Here is a 25,804-nt window from a genome sequence, read left to right as displayed (position 1 = left end):
TAACAGGCTAATCAGTTACATGATCATATCAATCAATGCAGAAAAAGCAAGGAAAAAATTCAGTAACCCAACCATGATAAAACTAATCAAACTAGGGAATAGAAGAAAACTTCTTTAACTTGATAAGGAATATAGACCAAAAGCCAAGAACTAACATTATATTTAAGTTGCTGGAATACTGAATGCTTTCCTCAGAATTCTGGGGAAAAGGCAAATATGCCAGCACTCATTATTCTTATACAATATAGGGCTGGAACCTCAAGCTAGTGCAGTAGTAAGAAAAGGAAATAAAAGGCACACAGACCAAAAAGGAAGAAAATCTGCCCTGATTTGCAGATGACACAACTGTGGGCATGGTTGGTATATTTGATTGCTTCACTACACTGGAAGAGGGATTCTCAAGTTTTTGCTTTTGCATTTGTTATTATACCTGGAATGCCAAAACAAAACAAAACATAAGGAATCCTTTTCAAATGTTTGATGTTCTCCCTAAAAATAATTTTCTCATGCCGTGCATACTGTTTATCCAGGTATGTCTCAAACGTATTATGTACAATAAACACAAATGTTCAAACTGTCAGATAGGTAATATATCATAGCTTTTGGAAACCAACTGCCAAGACTGGGATGTTGGCTTTGTCTCTCATTAACTATACTTTATCACTGTGGACAAGTTCAACTTAACTTCTCTGTTCTATTTCATTTCCTCAATTATATAGTGCTGACCTACAGTACTTACCACAAATGAAAACATGTACAAATGAGAATAGCAACTGATGTATAGAAAGAGGTCAGTAAATGTTAGTTATTTATATTACTGCAGATGTGTAAAATAAATGTCTCCATTTCCCCTTCATGTCTTCTTCTAATCAAAGAATACTGACATTACTCACAAAAATTTAATATGTTTAAGGATTTTCATCAAAGAGCAGGATTATATATAAAACAAAAATTAAGAAAGCAAACAAGCAAGATATGCAGTAAAGGAAATGAGTTTATATGGCAAAATATTCAACCACACAAGTTATTTATAAAATGCTAGTTAAAACAGCAATGAATTACCATTTTATAACTAACAAATCAGAAGTAATAAAACTAACAGTGCTGACTAGGTTGTGGTCATGAGGTATGCAATCTTGGTGAAAGTGTGAACTGATAGAACTGCTTGGCAAACAATTTGTAATTCATTTCAAAGGAAATAAAAAACTCATGTCTGTTGTATGGGATATTAGACTTCTCATAACTCAGCATTTACAGTTCTGTCTCTCTCTCCTTCTATAGTGGATGGAACTAATTCCAGATTCAATCCTTTCCAAGAGGTCCCATCGTATCATTACCTGGATATTATCTGATATCCTCAGACACGTATGAGAAATGTGAAAGCCAAAGCCAGGAACTCTAAGCATGTATCAGGGAAAGGATAACATAAAGGAACTAAGACTCAAGTACCAAGAAGGGATATGGAGCTGAGATAACATACTCAAGATCAGAGAAATTCAGGTGAGAGCTTTCAAGATCTAAAGTTTGGAGACACTGCTCTACTGATGTATTTAGAGAAAACAGGAGCTACATGTAGGATTCATATGGTGTTTGGTAGTGTGAAGCCTACACTTAAGATTACTAAGCATAAGCAGTTGGCAATGCCTGCAGCCCTGCTGCAAGACACCAAAATGGCAGTGATAGGAAGAGAAGCCCTAGGGATGAATTAAATCTCCTCAATCATATTGTGACCAAGACCAGGAGGCCAGATGGTCTTCCTCTTCTCTCAAGCTAATGCTACACATTTCTTCTCCCTCAAGTCTGACTCTGTGTGTATAAACACACAAGTGCATGCAGGAGAGGGACTAGCAGGGAGGAAAAAACCCCAAAAGGTATTTATCCAGGGCTTCCATGTTTCAGACACTTCCCAGTAACATGTAATCTTCTGTTGTAAGTTATTAAATCAGGAACTTTTCAAAAACAATCTGTGCAAACCACAGATACTTCCAAAATAGCAATAATATACATATATAAAGATTGCCTTAATTTGATTTATCCTGTTCCCCAAAGAAATACATACTCTCTGACTTGTAAGTTCATTTCTGCTTAAAATGCCATTACATTTCATAACAAAAGTGTTGTAAACTGCCATGTACATCCACTAAAATGGCCACTAACCATGTGTTAAGTCCCAAAAGGCAAAAACAATAAAGACCACAACATTAAAGAAAGAAATCTGAACAAAGTACTTTAGGACACTGAGGATTTACAAAGACTTACCCAACTCTGAAAACATCTGCTAACTTTAGGAATGCAGAATTGATGAGAATAGGGAATGGATATTTCTGAAAGAGTCTGGGAAAGCGAACGACTGCTTCACACTGTTCACCAAGTTTGCCAGATCTTAGACCTATGAAAGGCATGGAAATGAAAGAACAGCTTACAAACCTGTAGCTACAAGGCAAAAATAGCAAATACCAACACAGCACTACACAGTAAAATTATTTCTGCAGTAAAATAACATTCATTCACAATTAGGTAAGGTACCACCATACCTTATGATCTTTTTAAAAATAAAAAGAGCCTATAAAATAGTAATTTGGTAAGCTCCCACTTTAATATAAAATAATGAAAAGGAGACAAGTCTTTTTCAAAGGTTGAGTATCTTAAAGAATATTTAGGACTATAAAATAAATCTCAGCAAATTTAAAAGAACTAAAACCATACTTTGTTATGTTCTCTGACCATAATGGAATTAAATTAGAAACTGCTAAGAGAGGGACGCCTGGGTGGCTCAGCAGTTGAGCGTTTGCCTTTGCCTCAGAGCATGATCCCACTCCAGGGATCAAGTCCCACATCAGGCTCCCTGTGAGGAGCCTGCTTTTCCTTCTGCCTGTGTCTCTGCCTCTCTCTGTGTCTCTCATGAATAAATAAATAAAATCTTAAGAAAAAAAAAAGAAACTGTTAAGAGAAAAATATCTAGAAAATTCCCAGATATTTGGAAATTAAACGACTTATAAACAAGCCACAGGTGAAAAGAAAATTAGAAAAATCTCTTGAACTGAATGAAAATGAAAACACAATCTGTGAGATACAGCCAATGTAGTTCTCTAAGAAACATTTATAACATCAAATGCTTTTTTTAAAAAAAGATTTTATTTATTTATTCATGAGAGACAGAGAGAAAGGCAGAGACATAGGCTAAAGGAGAACCAGGCTCCCCATGGGGAGTCCAATGCGGGACTTGATCCCAGGATCCCAGAATCACGCTCTGAGCTGAAGGCAGATGCTCAACCACTGAGCCACCCAGGCACCCCAACATCAAATGCTTTATATTAGAAAGAAGAAAGGTCTCGGGGATCCCTGGGTGGCTCAGCGGTTTGGCACCTGCCCTTGGCCCAGGACGCGCGCGATCCTGGAGTCCCGGGATCAAGTCCCGCGTTGGGCTCCTGGCATGGAGCCTGCTTCTCCCTCTGCCTGTGTCTCTGCCTCTCTCTCTCTCTCTCTCTTTCTGTGTCTATCATGAATAAATAAATAAATAAATCTTTAAAAAAAAAAAGAAGAAGAAAGGTCTCAAGTCAATGACCTAAAAAATGGGCTAAGATAACTGGATGGGGAAAGGATACTCTTAACAAGTTATTCTGGAACAAGTGGAAATCAATAAACAAAAATAAATAAATAAAACCTCGATCCTTATTTGCACTATACACAAAAATTTAACTCAAAAGGAACCACAGACCTAAACATAAAAGCTAAAATTAGAAAGTATATAAAGAAAATACAGGGGATCCCTGGGAGGCTCGGCGGTTTGGCACCTGCCTTTGGCTCAGGGTGTGATCCTGGAGTCCTGGGATCAAGTACCACATCGGGCTCCCTGCATGGAGCCTGCTTCTCTCTCTGCCTGTGTTTCTGCCTCTTTCCCTCTCTCTCTCTCTCTCTGTCTTTCATGAATAAATAAATAAAGTCTTAAAAAAAAAAAAAGAAAGAAAATACAGAGGAATCTTTATGAGCTTGGGTTAAGTATTCTTAGGAAAAAAAAACACAAACAGCACAAATCATAAAATAAAAAAGGGATAAAATAAACTCCATCAACATTAAAAACTTCTGCATTTTCAAAGATACTGTTAAGAGAAAGAAAAAACAAGTCAGACACCAGAAGAAAATATCTGGACAATGTGGAGGCCACTTTTAAGCCACAGGCTTGAGCAATGGAAACTGAGTAAGGTAAAAGGGCCCACAGCGACCACTGAGCTGCACACAGGTCCATTAGGTAACCCATCTCAAAATATCCATAAGCCCTAGCTGACCAAAGGGCTACTTAACGACCAGGCACAGGTACCAAAAAGGAAAATCCCATAGTTCCCATGCCTCCTCAATACCCCCCATACCCTACCCCACCTCCTCAGTCTCCTTTGCTGTCCTGCCATGCTGCTCTCTTGCAGTGTATTCAATAAACGACTATCTCTTTTGTTCTACTTTGGGTGAATTCATCAGCAGCACCTCCAGCCTCTACCCCATAGGGTTGGCTCCACGGACAACATCTCCTTATGTCTCAATAAGATGACAACCTGATTTTTTTAATGGGCCAGATTTGAAGAGAAATTTCATTAAAGAAGAAATATCAATGGCAAATTCATGCAAGTTAACAGATGTTCAGTACTGTTGGCCATCAAGGAAATGTCAATTAAAAACCACACGAAGACATCACTACATAGATACTAAAATAGCAAAAAAAAATTTCTTTTAAAGATTTTATTTATTTATTCATGACACACAGAGAGGCAGAGACAGACAGAGACACAGGCATGCGGCACTCAATCCCAGAACCCTGGGATCATTACCTGAGCCAAAGGCAGACGCTCCACTAATGAGTCACCCAGGCGTCCCATGGAATGGCAAAAAATTTTAAGACTGACAATACCAAGTGCTAATGAGGATATGGAGCAACTGTGAGTCTCATATATTACTGATAGGAAGGCAAATCTATACCATTCTTCGGTAAACAGTCTGGCTGTGTTTATAAAGATAATCATATACTTACTATATATAAGTATAGCAATACTACTTCTAAATATTTATCTAAGTGAATTGAGAACATATGTCCATAACAAAGATCTCTATTCAAATGCTCACAGTAGTGTTATTCATAATAGCCCCAACTGGAAAAAATGTCCCCCAACTGGTGAATGAATAAACAAATTGTGGTATATCCATACAATGGATTATCACTCAGCAATAAAAAGGAAACAATTGCTAATTCATGCAACAAGAATAAATCTCAAAATCACTAGGTAAGTAAAAGAAGTCAGACCCCCCAAAATACTATAATACTGTATGACTATTTTATAAGACATTTGAGAAAAGCAAAACTTTGAGACAGAGAAGAGATCCCTGGTTGTCAGGAGCTAGAGAGAGAAAATTACAAAGTACAGCATTAGTTTTTGGAGTGAAGGAAATATTCTATGTCTTGACTTGTGGTAGCGATTTCATGACTGCATCCATTTGGTGAGTATTACTATACATAAATTATACCTCAATAAATCTGATTAAAAAAAAAAAACAACCAAAAGGTAATGTTCAATCCCTAAAAAATACTCATTTAGAAATGAATATCTTGATATGGTATTAAAAATAACACCTTCAAATATTTTCTATTGGTATTTTAGCATTTCTAAAATGCTAATTTTATCTATATTTATACAAGAATAAGTACCCTAGGATATCTCTGTTCAATAAACTCGGCTCACTGTTAAAAAATGACAAAGTAAGTATCAGTCTGAGGACTCTACTGATTGTCAGTATGTTTCAATATAAAAGCCAACCACAGGGGATCCCTGGGTGGCTCAGCGGTTTAGCGCCTGCCTTTGGCCCAGGGCACGATCCTGGGGTCGCGGGATCGAGTCCCACATCGGGCTCCCAGCATGGAGCTTGCTTCTCCCTCCTCCTGTGTCTCTGCCACTCTCTCTCTCTCTCTATCATAAATAAATAAATCTTTGAAAAAAATAAAGAAAAGCCAACCACAAGTAAATCTGCACAAGCAACTTCTACAACTTACTAACGGTTTGAGTTCTATAAATGCACTCATTTTGGTTATCTGGTACTTGGAATATATTTCCTCATAGGAAAAAAAAAAAAAAAAAGCACTATCAGCACTCATGTTCCAGAATCCAATAACCACTTATCATAAAAGTTCCTATGGGAAAATTAATTCAAAATTACTTCAATTTTGTAATTGAGATATCTAGAACATATCCCTTCTTTGCCTGCTCCCTTCTTTCCCTATCCTCCAACCTCCACACATGGAAGAACTGCCACTAAAACTCTTGGAGTCATCTTCCAGCCACACACAGTGCCAATGGAAATGCTCTAGGTAACTGGCAGTAGTTCATATACCCTTAAAAGCTTTTCTAAAGGCCTAACTTGACAAAGGGGTCAAGGGACACATATGGGGCATAAGGACAAACGGGAAGGGGAGAAGATGAAGGGCCAAGTCTGAGGATGAAGGTGAGAGGACAGAGAAGGAACCAATGTATTCATCTATGTGTGCTGCAGGAATCTGTTCCGACAATTCAAGTAACTTGGACTTTTTCCCTCCTTTTTCTGCCAATAGTTGAGTGACGCAAAAGGGAGTAAAGTTCTGTTTGTAATGAATTAATCTTGGTTGGGATGGAAAAGGTAAAGTAGGAGGCAGCCCATGTAGAGGATAGAATACGATGTTTTACTTTCCCTTAAAAAACAGAACCACAGACAGCATCCATTTGTTTAAATATGATTTAAAATCTACCGATAATTTTGAATCTGGCCAGAGAAATGTTTTGATTTCTCTAATACTGTCAAATTTTACTTCCTTAAAATAAAATAGACCCTCATCCTTGTAACAGGGCCAGTCAGAACAAGTAAGTTTAAAGAATAGTAAATTTCTTATTTTCTGATGTAAGAGCTTTAGGAGAAAGGAAATAAGGAAGGCTGGCTCTGAGAGTCTCAAGCTAAGGTTCAAGTGAAGAGAGAAATGCATTAAGATTTAGGATTTAACAATAATCCTAAAAAAAAAAACAAAAAAAAAACAAAAAAAAAACCAAAGAAACAATCATCCTAGGCTGGGGCAGTATGGTACCCATCTTGCTTGCTCTGGGCCAATTTAAATTCCAGAATAAACCAAGCACCTGAAAACAGGTACTCAGCACAATCAGATCTTGTTCCAAGAGGGACTATTTACTTTACTTCTGTTGCTAGTTACAACCAACCTAAGGAAGAATGCCCTGATCATAAAATCAATGATTGGGAGAATGTTAGTGTAAAACAAGATTAAGGTGGAGGGATGTGATTTCTGTTTCTACCCCTTTCTTTGTATTCTCCCACCAAAGAAACAGAGCTCTCTTTCTTTTCCATGCCTGGAATTAAACAGTGCTTAATTCAGCTGCAACATGCAGGTAGACTGGGAGAACTAAAACAGGTTGTCTGTCAATTGCTTATTCATTCAAACTTCACTTGGCTGCAGTGAAATTCATTATTCTAGACTTATTTAGCACTTAACATGTGCAGATCATTTTGTGAGGCTAGTGGTTCAGCATCAGAAACATTTGTAAAACTTTTCAAAAATACCTGTCCCAGAGTTCTACTCCAAACCTACCAAATCTGAGGTTGGGGCCCAGGTATCTGTTTAGCTACTTTGAGAAGGTAGGAATTTAGATCCTCAAGCTATCCTCCACCACTTCCATCTTATTTAACTGCCCTGCCTATACTGGAGTTAGAAAACTAGTTAAGTTGCTGAATCTAACCCTCAGAAAAATTTTATCTGATAGATAATATTTTTTTAAGGTTTTGAATTCATTGTCAAATTTTATTTTTTTTTAATTTTATTTATTTGAGACAGAGCAAGAGAGGGAGCACACATGTGCACACGAGGAAGGGGTGGAGAGGCAGAGGAAGGGATAAGCAGGCTCCCCCTCTGAGCAAGGAACAGGATGTGAGACTCAATATCAGGACCCTGGGATCATGACCTGAGCCAAAGGCAGACATTTAACCGACTGAGGCACCCAGCTGCCCCTCATTGTCAAATTTTAAAAATGAAATGAGATTTCATATAAAACCCAGAATGTCTGCTTTTGAAAATTTTAAAGATCTGCAATATCACTAAGAAGGTGAGAGTCTTGACCAAAGAAACACTATAGTAGTATTGCAGGCCTGTGTTGAAGGCCCGTTTGGGTCTGATATCGTTTCTGATAATGGTCATATAGCTTACTATCTTTCTCTAGCAATTTTTGGCTGCTTTTGGGCACACATAACTAGAAGAGAATCTTGGATGAGATTTTAAAGTGCTGGTAAAGGGGCCCCTGGGTGGTTCAGGTGGTTAAGTGTCTGCTTATGGCCTAGGTCATGATCCTGGGATCAGACTTTGTCAGCCTCACTGCTCAGTGGGGAGTCTGCTTTTCCCTCTGCTCCTTGCCCTGCTTGTGCTCTCTCAAATAAATAAATAAAATCTTTATAAAAAATAAAAAATAACGTATTGGTAAGAAAGTTAATGAAGCTAATAAAATGGAGCACCTGCATTAGGCTCTCCGCAGGGAGCCTGCTTCTCTTCTCTCTCTCTGCCTATGTCTCTGCCTCTCTTCTATGTCCCTCATGAATAAATAAATAAAATCTTAAAAAAAAAAAAAAAAAGAAAGAACGATCAAGATAGCAGTTAGCCTCCATGATGGTGATGGTATTATGTGCTTATTCTGTGCTAAGCACTTTACATGAATTAAACTCTCACTACAATCATAGAAGTACTATTATTATCCCCCTTTTAAAGATGACACAGGCAAAGGCTGGTTACTCAACTTGCCTAAGGAACAACAGCTAATAAATGGCAGACATGGGATTCAAATCCTGGCAATCTGGCTCCAGAGCCTATGGTCCTAACCTATTATGCTAAAATACATCTTGAGCAAGTAACTAACTAGAGAACAGAGCTTAAGATTTTAAAAGGGCTATTTAAATTATGATTTTAGAGTGGTATGATTCTGAGAAAAGACAAATTCTAGGGAACTGAAGAAGAACAATATAAATGATGGTAAACTTCGGGATTGTTACCTACAGTATTCAAGTTTTCAAAACAACACACATTTCTAGGTAGCATGCTATCAGCCAGAGTTCTTAGCTCCAAGCAACACAAGCTAACAGGCTGATGAGGCACAACATGAGTTTCTTTTTTTTTTTTTTTTTTAATCTTTTATTTATTTATGATAGTCACACACACACACACAGAGGCAGAGACACAGGCAGAGGGAGAAGCAGGCTCCAACACCGGGAGCCCGACGTGGGATTTGATCCCGGGTCTCCAGGATCACACCCTGGGCCAAAGGCAGGCACCAAACCGCTGCGCCACCCAGAGATCCCACAACATGAGTTTCTTAAAAACCTAACCAACAGGGATCCCTGGGTGGCGCAGTGGTTTAGCGCCTGCCTTTGGCCCAGGGCGTGATCCTGGAGACCCGGGATCGAATCCCACGTCGGGCTCCTGGTGCATGGAGCCTGCTTCTCCCTCTGCCTGTGTCTCTGCCTCTCTCTCTCTCTCTCTCTGTGTGACTATCATAAATAAATAAAAATTAAAAAAAAAAAAAAAAAAAAAACCTAACCAACAGTTTCAAGGCCAAGCATCTCAGAACACCTAATACTACACTACCAGACTGATTAGATGAGGAGAGATCTTGTTGCTAGGAAATACCAGATGCTACAATCAGCTCTGCTGACATTCAGGAGCCTGTAGCCACTGCTGCTGCTCCTGTCCCCTAGGAGCACCGCAGCCACTGTCGCAGCCAGGGTACAGAACTGAGTATGCTCTCCAACCATGCCTCTTGCATTGCTAAATCCTGTATCTCAGAGCCCAGAGGAGGTTTGTCTGATTGGTAGGGCCAAGTTCACATCCTGCGCTCTTGCAAGGGAAGCTAGGAAGGTGAGTTTTTGCTTCCACTCTCGTGAGGCAGGATTCATTGTGTGGGTCGTTCCTCAAGCACAGGAGGAGTGATCACAAGATGCTAAGTGACCACCAACATGACTAACACACACTACAAAGAACACTGCTAACAGACATTACCTTACAAGCACATTTTAGGAGTTTGTTATATACGTTTGCTTCAGCTAAGGAGTCAGGATGATTCAAAATGGAGCCATAACACACATATGTATCTTAAAGTGTATTCTTTAAAAATAGGGGTAAGAGCAAAAATAAAAAACAAAAACAAAAAAAAAAACCAACACAAGTATGCACCACACATTATAAGGTAAGCTAACAACCCATAGATTAATAAATCGCTAACGGCAAGTCTCAGTAAAGTCTATTTAAAAAGCAGGAATAGAAAAAACTGAAATGATAGTCAGCTCATCTGATGACAATAAAACACCCTTCACCCAAATTTAATAAATTGTTTGTAACTGTACATGGTGGAATGTATGCAATACTGAATAATAGCATGCACACAATACTGATTTAGAATCATGAACTAATTTATGAACATTCATTTTTAGGAATTTTTAACTCATTTTGTAAGTTACAAGACAGTAGCTCTTAACCATATATAAAAATGAGTCTATAGATTTAAGTAAGAATTGAAAAAAGGCCTTGGGTTTTTGGAATAGTTCATGACCCAATCAAGTGATCACCAATCAAGAGTTGACATGTTAAGACTCTCAATTCCACATGACCTTACAGGTCCACTTCTTGTCAGACTAAATATGGTCTGGTGGTACAGATTCTCGAGAGAGAGAATTTGATTGACTCAGTGTGGGTCATATGTCCACTTCTGAATCAATCAGCTATGGCATGGAATTAGTCACCTGTACAGATCTCGCTGCAGAGGCCTCTCTTTTTGTAGGGAATATGGAGATACTTTTAAAGCCTATTTGTTTATCATGACATTAACTACATCTGTGCCAATATGGATTGTGTAACAGTAATCTGTGGTCTCTGAATTCATGGTCTGAGAATTCACGTTTTGAATATAAGTGAGGGGATAGCCTCTAAGGGGAGAATAAGGGAGTATAAATAGTTGTCCTGATTTATATCTATCTTCAATTTCATATTTAAATTCTTCATTCAAAATCCCATCAAATTTTTCATGCAGTAGTAAGTTCAACATCTCAAGGAGCAACTCCATCTCCTGTATTTCTTCCCTTCCCATAGCCCAGCTGCAAGAAAGGTAACCACTCCCTTCCCTGTTGCTCTTTCACTTCATCCTTTCAAGGGCAACCTCACAGGAATCAGAAAGGCTGAGTGATATCATTTAAGGCAGACTCTCCTTTTCACTCAAGGTGAAGATCTTGCATAGGTTTTCCTAAATCATCGGGATACCTTCGGTCAGTTCAGACTATGCAGAAGTTATATTAGTGAGAAAGTTATACTGATTACAGTAATTTATGTGAGCTATGTCCTTTATAATGCTACATTAATTCTTATCCATATTAAGAAATGTGTCAGACAAAATATAAGTTGTACTTGATTAGTCTCCACAGAAATTCAGCATGGTTATCAGCTTAAAACTCTAAAAAAGGGGCAGAAAGACTGCTACATAGCAGCTAGAGTGATCTCTAAAAATGTTAACCAAACCGGGTCAGTCCTGTTTAAAAACTTGTAATGTCTTCTCAATGCACTTGGCCTAAAATCCAAACTTCTTGTCCTGACCAACGAGGCCCTATTTCATGTAGCTGTTTCCTTCTTAAAGCCGTACTGTTCACTAGCATAGCCCCAAGTCTGAGTACAGTGACTAACACAATGTAGGTGATCTGTAAATATCTGCTGGATGAATGAATGGCTATCAAATGATTATTTTCTTGTATTGCTAACTACATCCCAAAGGAATAGACCTGACTCAGCTTCAAAACAGAATCCATTTATTCCTAGAGATCAGAAACAAATAGCTCGCTGCCATGCTTGCTTGAAAGGCTCAGAACCAAGTGCAACAGTTTATAAATGACATTTCCCAAGTGTGTATCTTAGGACACTAGTGCCACAGATGTTTCTTTATAACGGAGTTCAAGCGTCACATCTATACACCTAACCGCCTATTCAACACCTCCATCTGGATGACTAAGAGACACTTCAAATTTAGCAGTCCCAAACTGGTAACACTTTCATTCACTCAATAAATGGCAATACACACGTCTAGTAGATCGGACCAAAAACCTCTAGGTTTTCCTGACCTCTAATTTCCACATTCTCATCATTCATTAGCGAATCAAGTCTCTCAAATTCACTTGCCAATCCTGTTGGCTCTACCTTCAAAATATGTCCAGAATCTCAGCATTTCACACACCTTCATTGAAACCACCCTGGCCCAAGCCACTATTTTTTTCCTCTAGACTGTTACGATTGCCTCCTCACTAGTTTCCCTACTTCCATCTCTGGCCCTCCCACAGCAGCCAAACTGGTCCTTCTTAAAATTAAGTCAGACATGCCACCCGTCTGTTGAAAATCCCCCATAGTTTTCCAACTCACTTAGAATTAAAGCCAGTCTTTTCAATGGCTTGTATTACTCTACATGAACTAGCTTCTGGTTATGTTTTCATCCTCCATGGCTATCACGCTGCTCCAGAAACAGCATGCAAAACAGGTTCCAACCTCAGAGCCTTCGTACTTGCTGTTCCACTATTTGACCAGTGAGGGCTTTCTCTGACTATGCTATATAAAATAACCAACCAACCCCAACCCCACACCCAGTTTTCTCCAGCCCCCTTCATTAGTTTCATTTTTCTTTATAGAATGTATCACTATTTGTCACAATACATGCTTACTATATTTGCTTATTGCCTATTTTCTCTGTCCAAAAGATAAATTCTAGAGTCAGGGGCTTTGTTTTGTTTCTGTTCCCCTAGTACAAACCCCGATGAAATAAGTCAGGTGTGTGAATGTGTCTGAATGTGTTGGGGGGATGGAGGGAGGGAAGGAGGGACAGGAAGAGAGGCTATGGAGTAGGAAACAGTATTCCTTGGAATGCACTTTGGGAATTTCTGGTCAACATGTTTCAGAATTAAAAGAAAGTTACAACTTGTAGCCTTCTGACCCTATGACCTTCAGATCATAAAACAAATACTTTAACAGATAAAGCCTGAAATGACTCAATAGTTCAAATACTAAACTATATTCTAATGACACTGGCTATTTCTGTAATCTAATTTCTTCACAGTTTTAAAAGGCATATAGCATGGTGAAGTGAAAAAGAACAAAAGTATTGCCCTTATCTTGTTCAAATTATTTTTCTGAGCTTGAGACTCATCTAGGAAACACTTACCTGGGGTACTGCTGGGAGACTTGAACGTGAAGGCTTACTTAAGACTTAGGACTGACAGCTGGTATATAGTTAAATGATAGTCATCCATTTATGTCTTATAGATCTGAAATATTCCTATTTCAACTTCCAAGAAGCAAAACCTGTGTTGTTGTTTTTTCTTAGAACAATGGCAAATTTAAGGAAGTAATTCTAGATTTTCTCATTTCTCAGAACCGGATCCTAATCTCTGCTCTACAGTCTTAGTGTCATTATGAAAGGAGCCTACCTGGACCAGAATGGTGGAAAATGTCTTTAGATTTGTTGGGGTTATTAGATAACTGGACCTGCAACTCTCACTGGGGAATAAGGAAGAAATTTCCAGAATGGAAAGGAAAGGGTTATGTAGTGTTTAAAAAACACATTTAATCTTATAATTTTTTTATTTCATGGGGGACAAGCCCTACAGCTTTGGTAAAAGAAAGTCAAGTTCAACATCATTTTCTTGACAGATGGGGATGCACTAAAGATACTGTGACACAACCAAAGGAATATCTCACTGGAGTGCTGTAACATTTTTATGCTGCTCTAAAAGGAGTTGAAAGCTTTTTAAAAAGTCTGAGAAACACTTACCTAGACCTACCCACTAAAAATGTTTATAGGTTAAAAAAGAAAAAAAAAAAAAAAACGGAATCCCAAAAAAGTTGAGTGCCCAAGTCAGAGCTGGGAACTGGCTCAACGTGGACTTAAAGATCCTTCTAATCAGTAGTCCCAATCCTCAACATATAATACTGGCTATGGTTATTAATGAAGAATTTGACAAAATCTGTTTCCCCCATTCAATAAAAATCACTGAAACAAAGGCTTAATACTTGAGTTCTTTACTGTCAAATATTTGCCTTGGTCTCCCATAGCTGAACCTAAAAAGGCATATTCCTTTGGCATTTGATAAAGACTTCTCTTGCATAGTTTTATTACTTAATACTTACAACAGTGTTGCCAGCTCAATGGTACTAGACCCACTTTGCAGACAAAAACATCGAGGTTAGGTGAAGTTAGGTGACCTGTCCATGATATTAACACTGATGGCACTGGAATTCGACTCCGCCTAACTCCAAAGCTCCTTCCATTACACCAACCAGGCCTCCCATCCCTAACCCCTCCTCCCAAAGGAAAATAAAACTCGTGGAATTTACAGAAAGAGGAGCTATGCTTTTCGGATTTTTCTTGGCCGTATTTAATCTACCTAGTACCCCGTATGTAAGAGGTACAGAAATTAAAAAAAAAAACAAAAAAACACATCGTTATAAAGTGGCTGCAAGATTACTATTCCGCACTCTTAGTGAAGACCTGGTCTCAACTGAACGTACCTGAAAAATAATTTCACAGTTTAAATGTGGCATTAAAAAAAAAAAAAAAATGCTTGGAAAATCGGGGGACTGTGCCCTCCAGTGGTCACATCGGGGCCCATCACTGGAGCTCACTACTAGTTCAGCTGGTGCAGAGCCAAACCAGCAACGCTGCAATTTTCCTGCAACCTCCCAGAGCAGCGAAAGCCCTGCGCTCCCCAGAAGCCTAGGTGGCCGCCCTCGCCCCCGCCCAGGGGCGCTACGCGCATGCGCCTGGCCGGCGGCTGCCACCGCCTGGTGGCGCCACTGCCCCCCACGCCCGTCTCACCCGCTCAGCCCGCTCTTTCGAATACCTTTGTCTAATTCCATAAGGGCAGAGTTAGCATCCAGCTCCTGTTCGCCATAGCCGGCATCTGCCAGGAAAGACTTAGTTGAGTTTGACGCCATGACCCGAATAGTCCCCCGACTAGCCTATTTTAAAAAGATCGCAAACTCTGCCCCAGCACCGCCATCTTCTTCCACCACCTTCTCGCGGATTTTTCCTCCGCGCTCTGTCAAGCCCTGTTACGCATGCGCCCTGGTCTCCCCGCCGTTCGCCAGCGCCTCGGCGGCCCCCCGCGCAGGCGCTCAGGGAGCTCCTCCACTCTGGGTTCCCGCGGCTCGGAGAAAAGGAGGCGGGGATTGGAGGGGGGAAGTGACTCGGAGGCGCCCGGACGCCGCCGCGGGAGCCAATCAGAGGGCGTGACGTCAGTTTGGCGGGGAGTTTGGTGGCCGGGGCTTACAGTGGCGGGAGTTGGAGGCAATAACTAGTCGTGTTGTGAGGGGCGCGAGCTACGCTTTCTGTTCATCCTGGGGGCATTTCCACGGCTTTTCTGTCCGTTGAGCCTCTTCCTCTGGCCCAGATGCTCTTTAATTCGGTGCTCCGCCAGCCCCAGTTCGGCGTCCCGAGAAATGGTGAGTAACGGCCCTAACCGCTTCTGGCCGCTGGCGGGCTTCACCTCCCCCGAGCAACGCGGCGGACCGAGGCCGACCTCTCTCTCCCCCCGCCGGAGTGAGTCCGTGTTCGCGACGGCTGCAGGAGCGAGCTGCGCTTTCTTGCCCTTGGGATGCTTTGTGATCGCAATCGGGATTTTTAAAACCGCTAAAACGTGGGCTGGCGGAGGGAGGAAGAGTCGAGTGGACCTGGCCTTCCTTTAACAAGGCTTCTGTGTCTGTCGCGCCTTAAAACTGCAAAGACGCGTGCCCTCGGGGTGCATCTGGACGTGTGCGGCTCCACGGCCCTGTGCGACCGTCGGGACCTGAATCCCCCGTTTGGTTTGTTGACTCGGTGCTGCCCTGATTCATTTGTTGTAGGACTTTAGAGGGCGAGCTCGCCCTGCTGTTCGCGGTGGACGGCGAGCGAGTGTGATCCGCTATTAGGGAGCTCGTTCCAGGCAGGGAAGGACGACATCTGCTTCCAGCATGGTCAAAAAAAAAAAAAAAAAAAAAAGAAAGAAAAAGAAAAAAAAAGTTTCCCCCCCCCCCGATTACTGCATGTGCATAAAAATACGAAATTCCAGAGTGAAAAATGCCCGTAACCACATCCCCCCAGAGGTGACCACGGGTAATAGATGAAAAAAATAGATTATTCCAAGTGGTCTTTTTTTTTTTTTTTTTGCTTGTTTGTTTCTTTTTCTTTCTTTTTTTCCCCACCCCCTCCAATGCCAAGGGGATCTGTATGGCTATTTACAGGAGTGAGATCAAAATGTTTTGTTTGCTTCTGGCTGTAACGGTATAGCTTGGGGGGATATTTCCGCGGCATGTTGGAAATCCGAGTTCCTCGCTGCCGTTCTCGAGACTCCGTAGCTTAAAACGTCGCGAGTGGGGATTTTGAGCTTCTAGGTTTGGGAGTCATGGACCTGAAAACGTTCTTGGTAAGTTTCTAAGGAGGGAAGTTAACTATTTATTCAGAGTAAAGTTGGATAGGACGAAATCTCATTCGTTTAAAAATGGACTAGGCCTTCTTCCCCAACCCCCCACCCACCCCCACTCCCAAACCATGTGGAAAACGGAAAGAAAAGAATCTGAGAAGGGGACTTTGTATAGTAAGGCAAAGGTCTAGGGAAAGGATATTGAGAAGTAGAAGGAGTAGTCCCACAACTTCCTGCCCCCAGTCTGAACTTCATACCATCCTTACCTACTTCCCTCTTGGATAGTCTTTCTGGTTGTACTCTAAATGCCCCCTCTTTTGGACTCTCCTGAGACCTTGCTTGAGTATCTTCTCTATGCTGGGTGTCTTCTCCAAGCCAGGTTGGTTAAGAGCTGCCAGAGTTTTAATTCCAGCTCCCATTCTTATCACCTGTGAGACCTGGGACGAGCTACTTATATACTGTGCCTCTATTTTGTAACATATTCTCCAGTCTCATCTGTCTACCTCGGGTCTCTCTCTCATTCACAAGTACTCAATTTATTGTTATGTGTCAGACATTGAAATTCATTCATTGTTCTATATTATACACTGAACCTACAGGACGGTCTTCTTTCCCCTTCCATGTTGTTGTTCCATTCTAGGCCCTCTTTTTCCCCCTCCTTCCACCTACTTACTATGGATGAGCCACAACCAGGGCTTCTTCCACTACCACTTGGCAACCTTCCATTCCCTATACTTCACATCCATTCCTGTAAAAGATGCATGCGTATCTTCACCCAGCAGGTCAGTCCCACAAACATCTCAAACTCAACTAAAAATTCAAGTACTCAAAACTGAACTCACTTTTCCCCCAAACTTGCTGTATTACCTCCTTTAGGGAGTGGTCCCATTATTTTAACTAGTCTTCCCAGCCAGAAGTCTGAGTCAATCAAAATTCCTCTGTTTTCCTCAAAATACAGAAAGCTCCCTTAAAATCTCTTGAATCTATCTTCTTTCTATTCTCACTGATTTTGCCTCGTCACTATAACTTGGATCTGTTCTACGCTTACCATTCCATTTCCCTAGGTTGGGCCCTAATAATTTCTTGTCTGTATTATAACAAGGTTCCCAAATGGCCTCTTAGTTTCCCTCTCTCCAGTTTATTCTCCGCAATGCTGCCAACAAGCTTTCTAAAGTGGAAATCTGATTACTGTTCTATGTATTTTTAAGTTATTATCTAGAAGTTTTTATCATAGGTTTAAACTTACTGAAATTTTAAAATAAAAACCCTGTGTCACTTAAAATGTATCTAATAAGATATAAATACTGTAGTGATTTGATGATCACATCAATTATTTTTTTAAAATATGAACAAACTCTTTGACTGCCAGATTTTCTATGTACAGTTGAACCTTGAACAGCATAGGAGTTAGAGTCCCCAAACACCACACAGTCAAAAATCCACCTATAACTTTGACTTCCCCCAAAGCTTTACCAATAGCCTCCTGTTGACTGAAAGGAAACCTTAACAATAACATAGTTAACGTATACTTCTTATGTTATACATATTGTATACTGTATTCTTACAATAAAGCTAGAGAAAAGAAAATGTTACTAAGAACATCATAACCAAAAAACATTTACAGTACTATATTTGTGGGAAAAAAATTCACATTTGTGGACTTGCACAGTTCAAACCTGTGTTTGAGGGTCAACTCTTGCTGCTTTTTCCCCTTGGTTTATTTCCACTTTATTTTTCCCACAGAATTTGTCCTGATGTAATTTGATTCTAAGCTTAAAAAGTTCTTTTATTGATCATGCTGTCATACTCCCTGAAAAAAAAAAAACATACTCGATATTTTCTGTGGTCATATGACTCTTAGTTGAATTGTTACATTTATTAGTGTACAAATGATCAAAACAATATAGACTTAATTTTGATAAATGATTATGAAGCAAAAAGTGAAATTTTATTGGAGGTATATCTTTTAAAGAGATGGATCTGGCCTTTGTTAAAGGAATTATTGTCTCTTAGTTGGAGTCCCAGAAGTTTTTGTACCTTGGATCAACACAAGTGTAAGATTGGGGCATGGAAATGCCTTTCTTTTGAAAAGTGGAAGACATGCTGTGATGAAGGGAGAGGAGGAAAAAGAGCCTCAACCTTCTCAGACCAGTTCTAGAGATGTGCATATATCCACTGATTCTCTGAGACCTTATGTCCTTGGATACTCTGAAATCCCTTGTAATCCAGAGGCTTAAATTGTACATTGAGGAAAGAATAGGTATTTCCTAAATGAGTGCTATGGGGGAAAGCATTACATGTTCATGTTGGAAACAGCATAGCGCAGTAAGGATCCAAAAGTTGCTTAAGAGACTGGTCCACAACTGTGTGTTGTAGGAAGTGCAGAAATGGAGGGGGAGATAGGGACAAGTTACTAAGCCATGTTAGGCCATTAGTTGGTGTTTGGTTTTTAGTCTTAGGCAGTGAGGTAGAGTTTAACTTCAAGGAGTCACTGTTGATTTGCAAAGAATTAGGTTTCTAGAGCTTATCATGTATGAACATGTTGAGAGTGCTCTTTCATTTCTACCTTAGGCCCCTTAGGAAAATACCAAAAACTGTATTACAGCGGACCCTGGGTAGTAAGTGGATCTAGATAAAGTATGTAAAGCTTTTAAAAACAAATATTTACCTCTGCACTTGTTAAAAGTATTGAAATGTGATGATACATTGGAATTCTATAAAGAATTGTGTCTTAATTTAGGATGGTCTTCACAGTACCCTCAACAGTCCCTTCTAACTGGTTCCCTCTAAATTGTTCAAGATTTGGTCCTCTTGAATTTGTATGTTATAATCATGAGATTGTTATTTTTTTTAATTCAAAACCACAAGTGTGTGTGTATATATATACATATATATATACACACCTAACTTTAGAACAGAGGTTTTTTATTTTAAAATCCATTCTGTAGATGGATATTTGTGAACTCTACAACATAACTATTGTATTCTTCCTTTAGTGGTCTTTTAATAGCTTTTTTACACTGATACCTGACCTTGAGGGTAATACCTACAGGAATGATTACTAAATCTGGATTGTATTCTTTGCCTCTTTTGTAGTGATTCCTTCAGGTTATCCCTAGGAACATCAAAGCTAGATTTGCTTGAGGTTATGTCAGACTATAAGATGTATTCTCCTAAGAGTATTTTTGATGAAAAGTGAGAATTGAAAGTACCCTAAAATATGAGTTTATTAATTATTTGGACAGCTTTCAATAGGTTTTAACTTTATTGTTTCCTCTGATGCTTAATAAACATTTAGTTCTCAGTAACCATTTATTTAGTGTTTCTTTTATATGTTTAAAATGTGTTCACCTGCATATCTAAATAATAAAACTTCCAAATGGTAAAAAAAAAAAAAAATCTTTGAAGATTGCTTACAATTTCTTTAGGACCATAGTGCTCATTAGATCTTTGACCCAAACAGAAGAAATGCTCCCCCCATCCTGAATTTCTTCTTCTCTCTTGTATATTCAGTGAAAACTTACTCATCTCTCAACACATTTGATTTCACTTCCTCCAGAGAATTCCCTGACCCTACCACTAGCCAGGGCATAACTGATTGAATGCTAAGGGTAGGTACATAGTGCTTCACTTTAAAATTGCTCTAATATAGTTTAAGATACTATGACTTGTTAACATTTTCGAATCCTAGAATTTCAGTGCTGGAAAAAAGAAGCAAAATTAGGATTTACTTGTGATCATGTTAATAGATAGGCAAATTTGCATAATTTCCTTTAACTCCTTTACCATTGGATTATGTATGATGTTGCAGGTAATTAAAGAGTTGGCAGTAATGTTGATTTAGAAACTCTGGAAACAAGATTTTAATTGAAGAGAATGACAACTTTCATGGTTGTATTCCTCATTGTTGTGTTTTGTAGTTGTCACCAAAGGGTATAGAAGGGGTAAGATCTTTTCTAACATTCAAAGGCCATTTGCTGCTTATCTTCAGTGTACCAGCAAGAGTCTCCATTTAAGATGGTAAGCCCAAAGCTGTACCTCCTCAGAAGTTGAGAGTGCTTTCATTTCTACCTTAGACCCCTTAGGAAAATACCAGAAACTATATTACAGAGGACCCTGGGGAGTGAGTGGATCTATATATAGAGTATATAAAGCTTTTTAAAAACAAATGTTTACCTCTGCACTTGTTAAAAGTATTGAAATGTGATGATACATTGCAATTTTATAAAGAATTGTGTCTTACTTTTCAGGATGGTCTTCACAGTACCCTCTACAGTCCCTTCTAACTGGTTATCAGTGCAACTGTAATGATGAGCACACTTCTTATGGAGAAACAGGAGTCCCAGTTCCTCCTTTTGGATGTACCTTCTCTTCCGGTAAGAGAAATACTATCTAAGCTAGGTTTGCTCAGAAATTATCTGTTTTATACTTAAAGAAAAAATTTACTGGGGTGTCTCCCTTTCAAGAAAGAGTAGGTTAGATAGATGGTAGAGAAAAAAATTTACTGAGGTGTCCCCCTTTCAAGAAAGAATAGGTTAGGTAGATGGTAGAGATTTTCTAATAGCTCTTCTCTAATTTTTGAAATAGACTTTTTAAAATCTCTCTGTATAATTATATATTTCATCTAAAGCATAGGACTATTATAGTATTGGGGCTTTTTTTGTTTTATTTACTAGGAAAGGATTACAAAGGTTCAGCCATCATGAAAACTGCTTTGCCCAATAGATACACCTTTTGGTCTGATGGGATCTCTCTCTTTCTATAATACATTGGGGAACATATGAACAGAAATAGATACTTGTCTTGTCCCCACTATTCATAATTTAAGAGGGGAAAAGTGAAAGGGAACTGAAAAGGAAATTTGGGGCCTGGGTGGCTCAGTCGTTGAGCATCTGCCTTTGGCTCGGGTCATGATCCGGGGAACCTGGGATTGAGTCCCGCATCGGGATCCCCCCCAGGGATCCTGCTTCTCTCCCTCTGCCTGTGTCTCTGCCTGCCTCTCTCTCTCTCTCTCTCTCTCTCTCTCTCTCTCTGTCTCTCATGAATAAATAAATAAAACCTTAAAAAATAAATAAATAAAAGGAAATTTAACAACCTGCTGGTGGCCTATATCATATGCTTTTCTTTACCATTGGTCACTACCACTCTTGTTTTAAGGACTACTCTTCTCCAAATAAGAGATTATCTGAAAATAATTTTGGTGCTTTTGAGTCATTTACTGAATTAGATATTATGGCAAATATTAAGCAATCTTTAATTCAAATTGCCTCTCCCATCTCAATGTTATTTGGGTAGAATCATCTTCCCTCTTTTCAGATTCTTTGTATTTAACTTGTAGCTTTCAGTTAATCTGTATTGTATTGTTATAGCTTTATAATCCGCTTTAAAATTTTTCTGTTACTCTTTATGTATTTTATTCTTTCTTATTTAGCTCCCAATATGGAGCATATACTAGCAGTTGCCAATGAAGAAGGCTTCGTTAGACTGTATAATACAGAATCACAAGCCTATAGAAAGAAGTGTGTCAAAGGTAAGTCTAGGCCTAAAATTTTTGTTTTAACAGGATTTTAAATTCATAAAGTCTTAAGTAAATTGTTACTTGAATGTATTTCCAATTATATTCACTTCGATTTTTTTTTTTTTTTTTCACTTCTGATTAAGTCTGTCTAGGGACCAGGCTAAAAGAAAATGGCAGGTGACCTCTCTGTCAATAATATTAACTATAGCAATACCTTTACTGAAAGTTGAAAAAAAAACACCACATTTTAGGATTAAAAACAGTTCTTTTAAAAAGTTTAACCTTTTGGGGTACCTGGGTGGCTCAGTTAGGTAAGTGTCTGCCTTTGGCTCTGGTCATGATCTCAGGGTCCTGGGATCAAGCCCCATATCCCCACATTGGGCTCCCTGCTCAGTGGGGAGTCTGCTTCTGCCTCTCCCTCTGCTCGTCTCCCCACTCATTCACGCATGTGCACTCTCAAATAAAATATTCTTAAATGGAAATCTTTTGCACTTATTGTGGTTGGAGGAAACATTATTTTAAAATACTCATATTGACCAAACATCTCCCATAGATAAGGCAAAGTTCTACTGACCTTAAGAAGCTAATAATTTGGAGCTAGTAAAGTCAAGTGTGGAAATAAATAAAATGGACTGTAAATAATGTAGATATATAAAGAAAATACCACAGATATCAAAAGGAAAGCTTTTGGCAAAGATGTGGCAAGGAAAGTTTTTTATGAAGAGTGGAACATTTGAGTTGGATTGTGGTATTTAAACCAATGGAGGTGGAATAGGACATGCCAGGCGGAGGGGAAAACACTAGCAAAGACCTAGAGATAAGAAACCATAGCCTATAATTAGGGAATAGAGAATAATCCAGTTTGGTTGGAATAAGATATATGGAGATAGAGATAAAGCTTGCAACAGAGATAAAGGCCAAAGCATGCAGAACCTTAAATGTCAAACTACTTTAGATTCCATTCAGAGAGCATGATGAAAATTTTTGAGCTGGAGAATGTTTCAGAAAGATTCCATTTTAGAGAATATATTGCTATCGAATTTGATATTGAATGGTAGTTCTCTGTAGTAGTAAAGTAAATATGTAAGTTTTCTGAGTACATAAGTTCTCTTTGTCCCATGGATTATAAGGTGCTAATGCCTTATTTTTTCACTCCAGCTTTCAAGAAATTCAAACTGCTATTGATATGGCTACCCCTGAACATAGTTTAGACATTTCACATTCACCATTTTCTTTGTCTAGAATGGATGGCTCACTGGAATGCTGTCTTTGACCTGGCCTGGGTTCCTGGTGAACTTAAACTTGTAAGTGACTTTCATTTTATTGAAATCTGGGTAAACACTGGTAGAGCATTGCTTTATTAAATTGTAATACCTTATTTCTTGAAAGGTTACAGCAGCAGGTGACCAAACAGCCAAATTTTGGGATGTAAAAGCTGGTGAGCTGATTGGAACATGCAAAGGTCATCAGTGCAGCCTTAAGTCAGTTGCCTTTTCTAAGTTTGAGAAAGGTAAGTCTTTGTCCTCTTTCATGTCCTTAACCTCCTTTATGGTGAGTTAATAAGAAGCTGTGATTGCTTCCGTCCTTTCTCCTGTCAGAGTTGCTACTTTACCTACATTAAGATTGGAGTCTCATGACTGAAATCCTCCATGAAATTAAGTTGACTTTTAGTCCCATTCTTATGGACATTGTTTCTAGCCTGTCCCTGTAAGTTAGAAATCTTCAGATAATTTTTTTCTATAATCTTGTAGGTAAGGTAAACATTTATAAACAGCCACAGTACTCTGTTCAGCTTTGAGTGTCCTTTAAAGTCAAAACCCTGTACTAGACACTGATTAACTCTATTTGTTAATTAGTTACTTTAACTCTGCTTGTAACATTTTATTTAAGTGGGGTGTGAGGCTGGAATAGAAACCTAATAAAATCGACATGATTCTCTACCTAAAAACTTACCATTTAATTGCTCTGTTTTTTAAGATTTTATTTATTCATTCATCAGAGACACAGAGGGAGAGAGGCAGAGAGACATAGAGGGAGAAGCAGGCTCCCTGTGGGGATCCCGATGTGGGACTCGATCTGGGACTCCAGGATCATGCCCTGAGCCAAAAGGCATCTCCCATTTAACTTAAATGGTCCAATTCCCTAGTATGTTTTCAATATTATTTACTCATCATTGGTCTTTTTATATTTATTTTGCTATTATGATGGAGGAGGAAGACTTAATGATATAGTACAGAACAGCACTACAGCAGCTAAGGAAAAACTTAGGAGTGTCTGAATTAGCTCTTTATTTCTGTTCATTTCTTTTCTCCTTCCTCTATTAGTTTCTCACTGAAGGATTTTTTTTTTAAACAAATAGACCAAACATTCATCTCAAGTGGCTGAATTAATCTGACTTTAATAATAAAGGCAGACATTACACTCTTCTTTATCATTAAGGAATATCCTATTTTTATATTTTAGAAACATTTTCATTTATTCATGTGAATACTTACAGGAGTATTAAACTGAGTTGTTGAGCTCATTTGGACTTTAAAAAGATTAATTTTAATTGGTGGCTTTTGAGAGTGGAACCTTGAAAAAGAATATATGGAGTGAGTTTTCATTAACACATCTGCCGTATAAAGTTAGGTATGCTTGCGTTCTAGTTTACTACTGTGCCAGTTTACTCTGAATCTATAAAAATAATTTAAGATCATAACAACTAACTTTACTAAAGGTAAATTTATTTAAAGGATAACAGAAAAGAGAAACTATCTTTTGGTCCATTTGCTTAATTTTTAAAATTCTATACAGTAAGTCTATGCCAATTTGATCTAATAGAAAAAGCATTGAATTAGAAATTGGGGCTGGTGGGACGTCTGGGTGGCTCAGTGGTTGAACGTCTGCCTTTGGTTCAGGGCATGATCCCAGGGTCCGCAATCAGGCTCCCTGAGGGATGCCTGCTTCTCCCTCTGCCATTCTCTGCCTCTGTGTGTATGTGTGTCTTTCATAAATAAATAATAAAATCTTTAAAAAAAAAAAAGAAATTGAGGCTGGTAGCTTCTATCATGGCTCCCAGTAGTCTGTAGGTACTCTAGCATGAATTACCTGGTTGAACACTGCCCCCATGGCCACATAGTTTGGTTGGTAAACACAGATTAGATTTTAGATCCATCAGCCAGATGCCTTTGTACAGAACACACTTTTATAGTCATACATAGAACCTTTGTGTTTTATTCTGGTTTCTGCCTCTAAACTCTTGGACAAAGTAATTTTTATCTCCCCACACTTTCATTTATTAATGTTTTTGTTTTAACAGGCAATTAACTCAGTAAGAGTCAAATTGCAGTCAGACCTACAGGAGGGTCAGATCTCAATTCAGTTCCTTAATTTAAGCCTTAGTTACAAGCCTCTTTTGGTTTTCCCTTGCATGTATGGTTCAGGGGTCAACCAGAGACTTGTGCTAAGCTTAAACACAGAGTTAGAAAAAACAAAACAAAACACAGAGTTAGAGGTAGCCTTTCTCTGACTCTCTCCAGGGCTCCCCTCTCACTCTGGCTCTGGCATCTCTTGTTGCCTCAGTCTGGTTTACCTCATTCCTTTGGCTTGAAAGATGGCCCATTCTGTATTGGCATCTTAGCTGCTTGGTGTACTGATGGCTGCAACTGTGGCTGCCTTCAAGGTAAAACTACAAAAAACCAGTAACTTAGTCCAGGCCGAGCATTTGCTTCAGTTGTTGACTTCCTTTCAAAAATTGCATGTTTTAAAAACAAAACAAAACAAAACAAAAAAACAATTGCATGTTTTGGTCAGTTCCTAAAG

General features: G+C 39.0%; 2 protein-coding genes across 5 annotated transcripts in view; one reads left to right on the top strand and one right to left on the bottom strand.

Annotated features, from left to right (window-relative positions):
- Positions 1-15,167, bottom strand: part of INTS7 (integrator complex subunit 7) — an 85,325-nt gene extending 70,158 nt beyond the window's left edge. Inside the window, exons 1-2 of one of the 2 annotated variants that reach the window (XM_077902190.1) lie at positions 14,926-15,167; positions 2,260-2,389 (exon numbers count right to left, since the gene is read on the bottom strand). In XM_077902190.1, coding sequence (XP_077758316.1) covers positions 2,260-2,389; positions 14,926-15,019 — 224 coding nt within the window. In that variant the 5' untranslated portion in view covers positions 15,020-15,167. The remainder of the gene's footprint in view (positions 1-2,259; positions 2,390-14,925) is intronic. The other variant, XM_077902189.1, reaches the window with a different exon arrangement.
- A 146-nt stretch (positions 15,168-15,313) lies between these two features.
- Positions 15,314-25,804, top strand: part of DTL (denticleless E3 ubiquitin protein ligase adapter) — a 43,064-nt gene continuing 32,573 nt past the window's right edge. For all 3 annotated transcript variants that reach the window (XM_077902191.1, XM_077902193.1, XM_077902192.1), the window contains exons 1-5: positions 15,314-15,526; positions 20,733-20,858; positions 21,914-22,012; positions 23,243-23,304; positions 23,390-23,510. In XM_077902191.1, coding sequence (XP_077758317.1) covers positions 15,475-15,526; positions 20,733-20,858; positions 21,914-22,012; positions 23,243-23,304; positions 23,390-23,510 — 460 coding nt within the window. In that variant the 5' untranslated portion in view covers positions 15,314-15,474. The remainder of the gene's footprint in view (positions 15,527-20,732; positions 20,859-21,913; positions 22,013-23,242; positions 23,305-23,389; positions 23,511-25,804) is intronic.

Source organism: Canis aureus, chromosome 6 (assembly GCF_053574225.1).
Source record: "Canis aureus isolate CA01 chromosome 6, VMU_Caureus_v.1.0, whole genome shotgun sequence".
Taxonomy (NCBI): Eukaryota; Metazoa; Chordata; class Mammalia; order Carnivora; family Canidae; genus Canis; species Canis aureus.
Note: the sequence above shows the minus strand (reverse complement) of the source record. Positions and strands in the feature narration are given on the sequence as shown.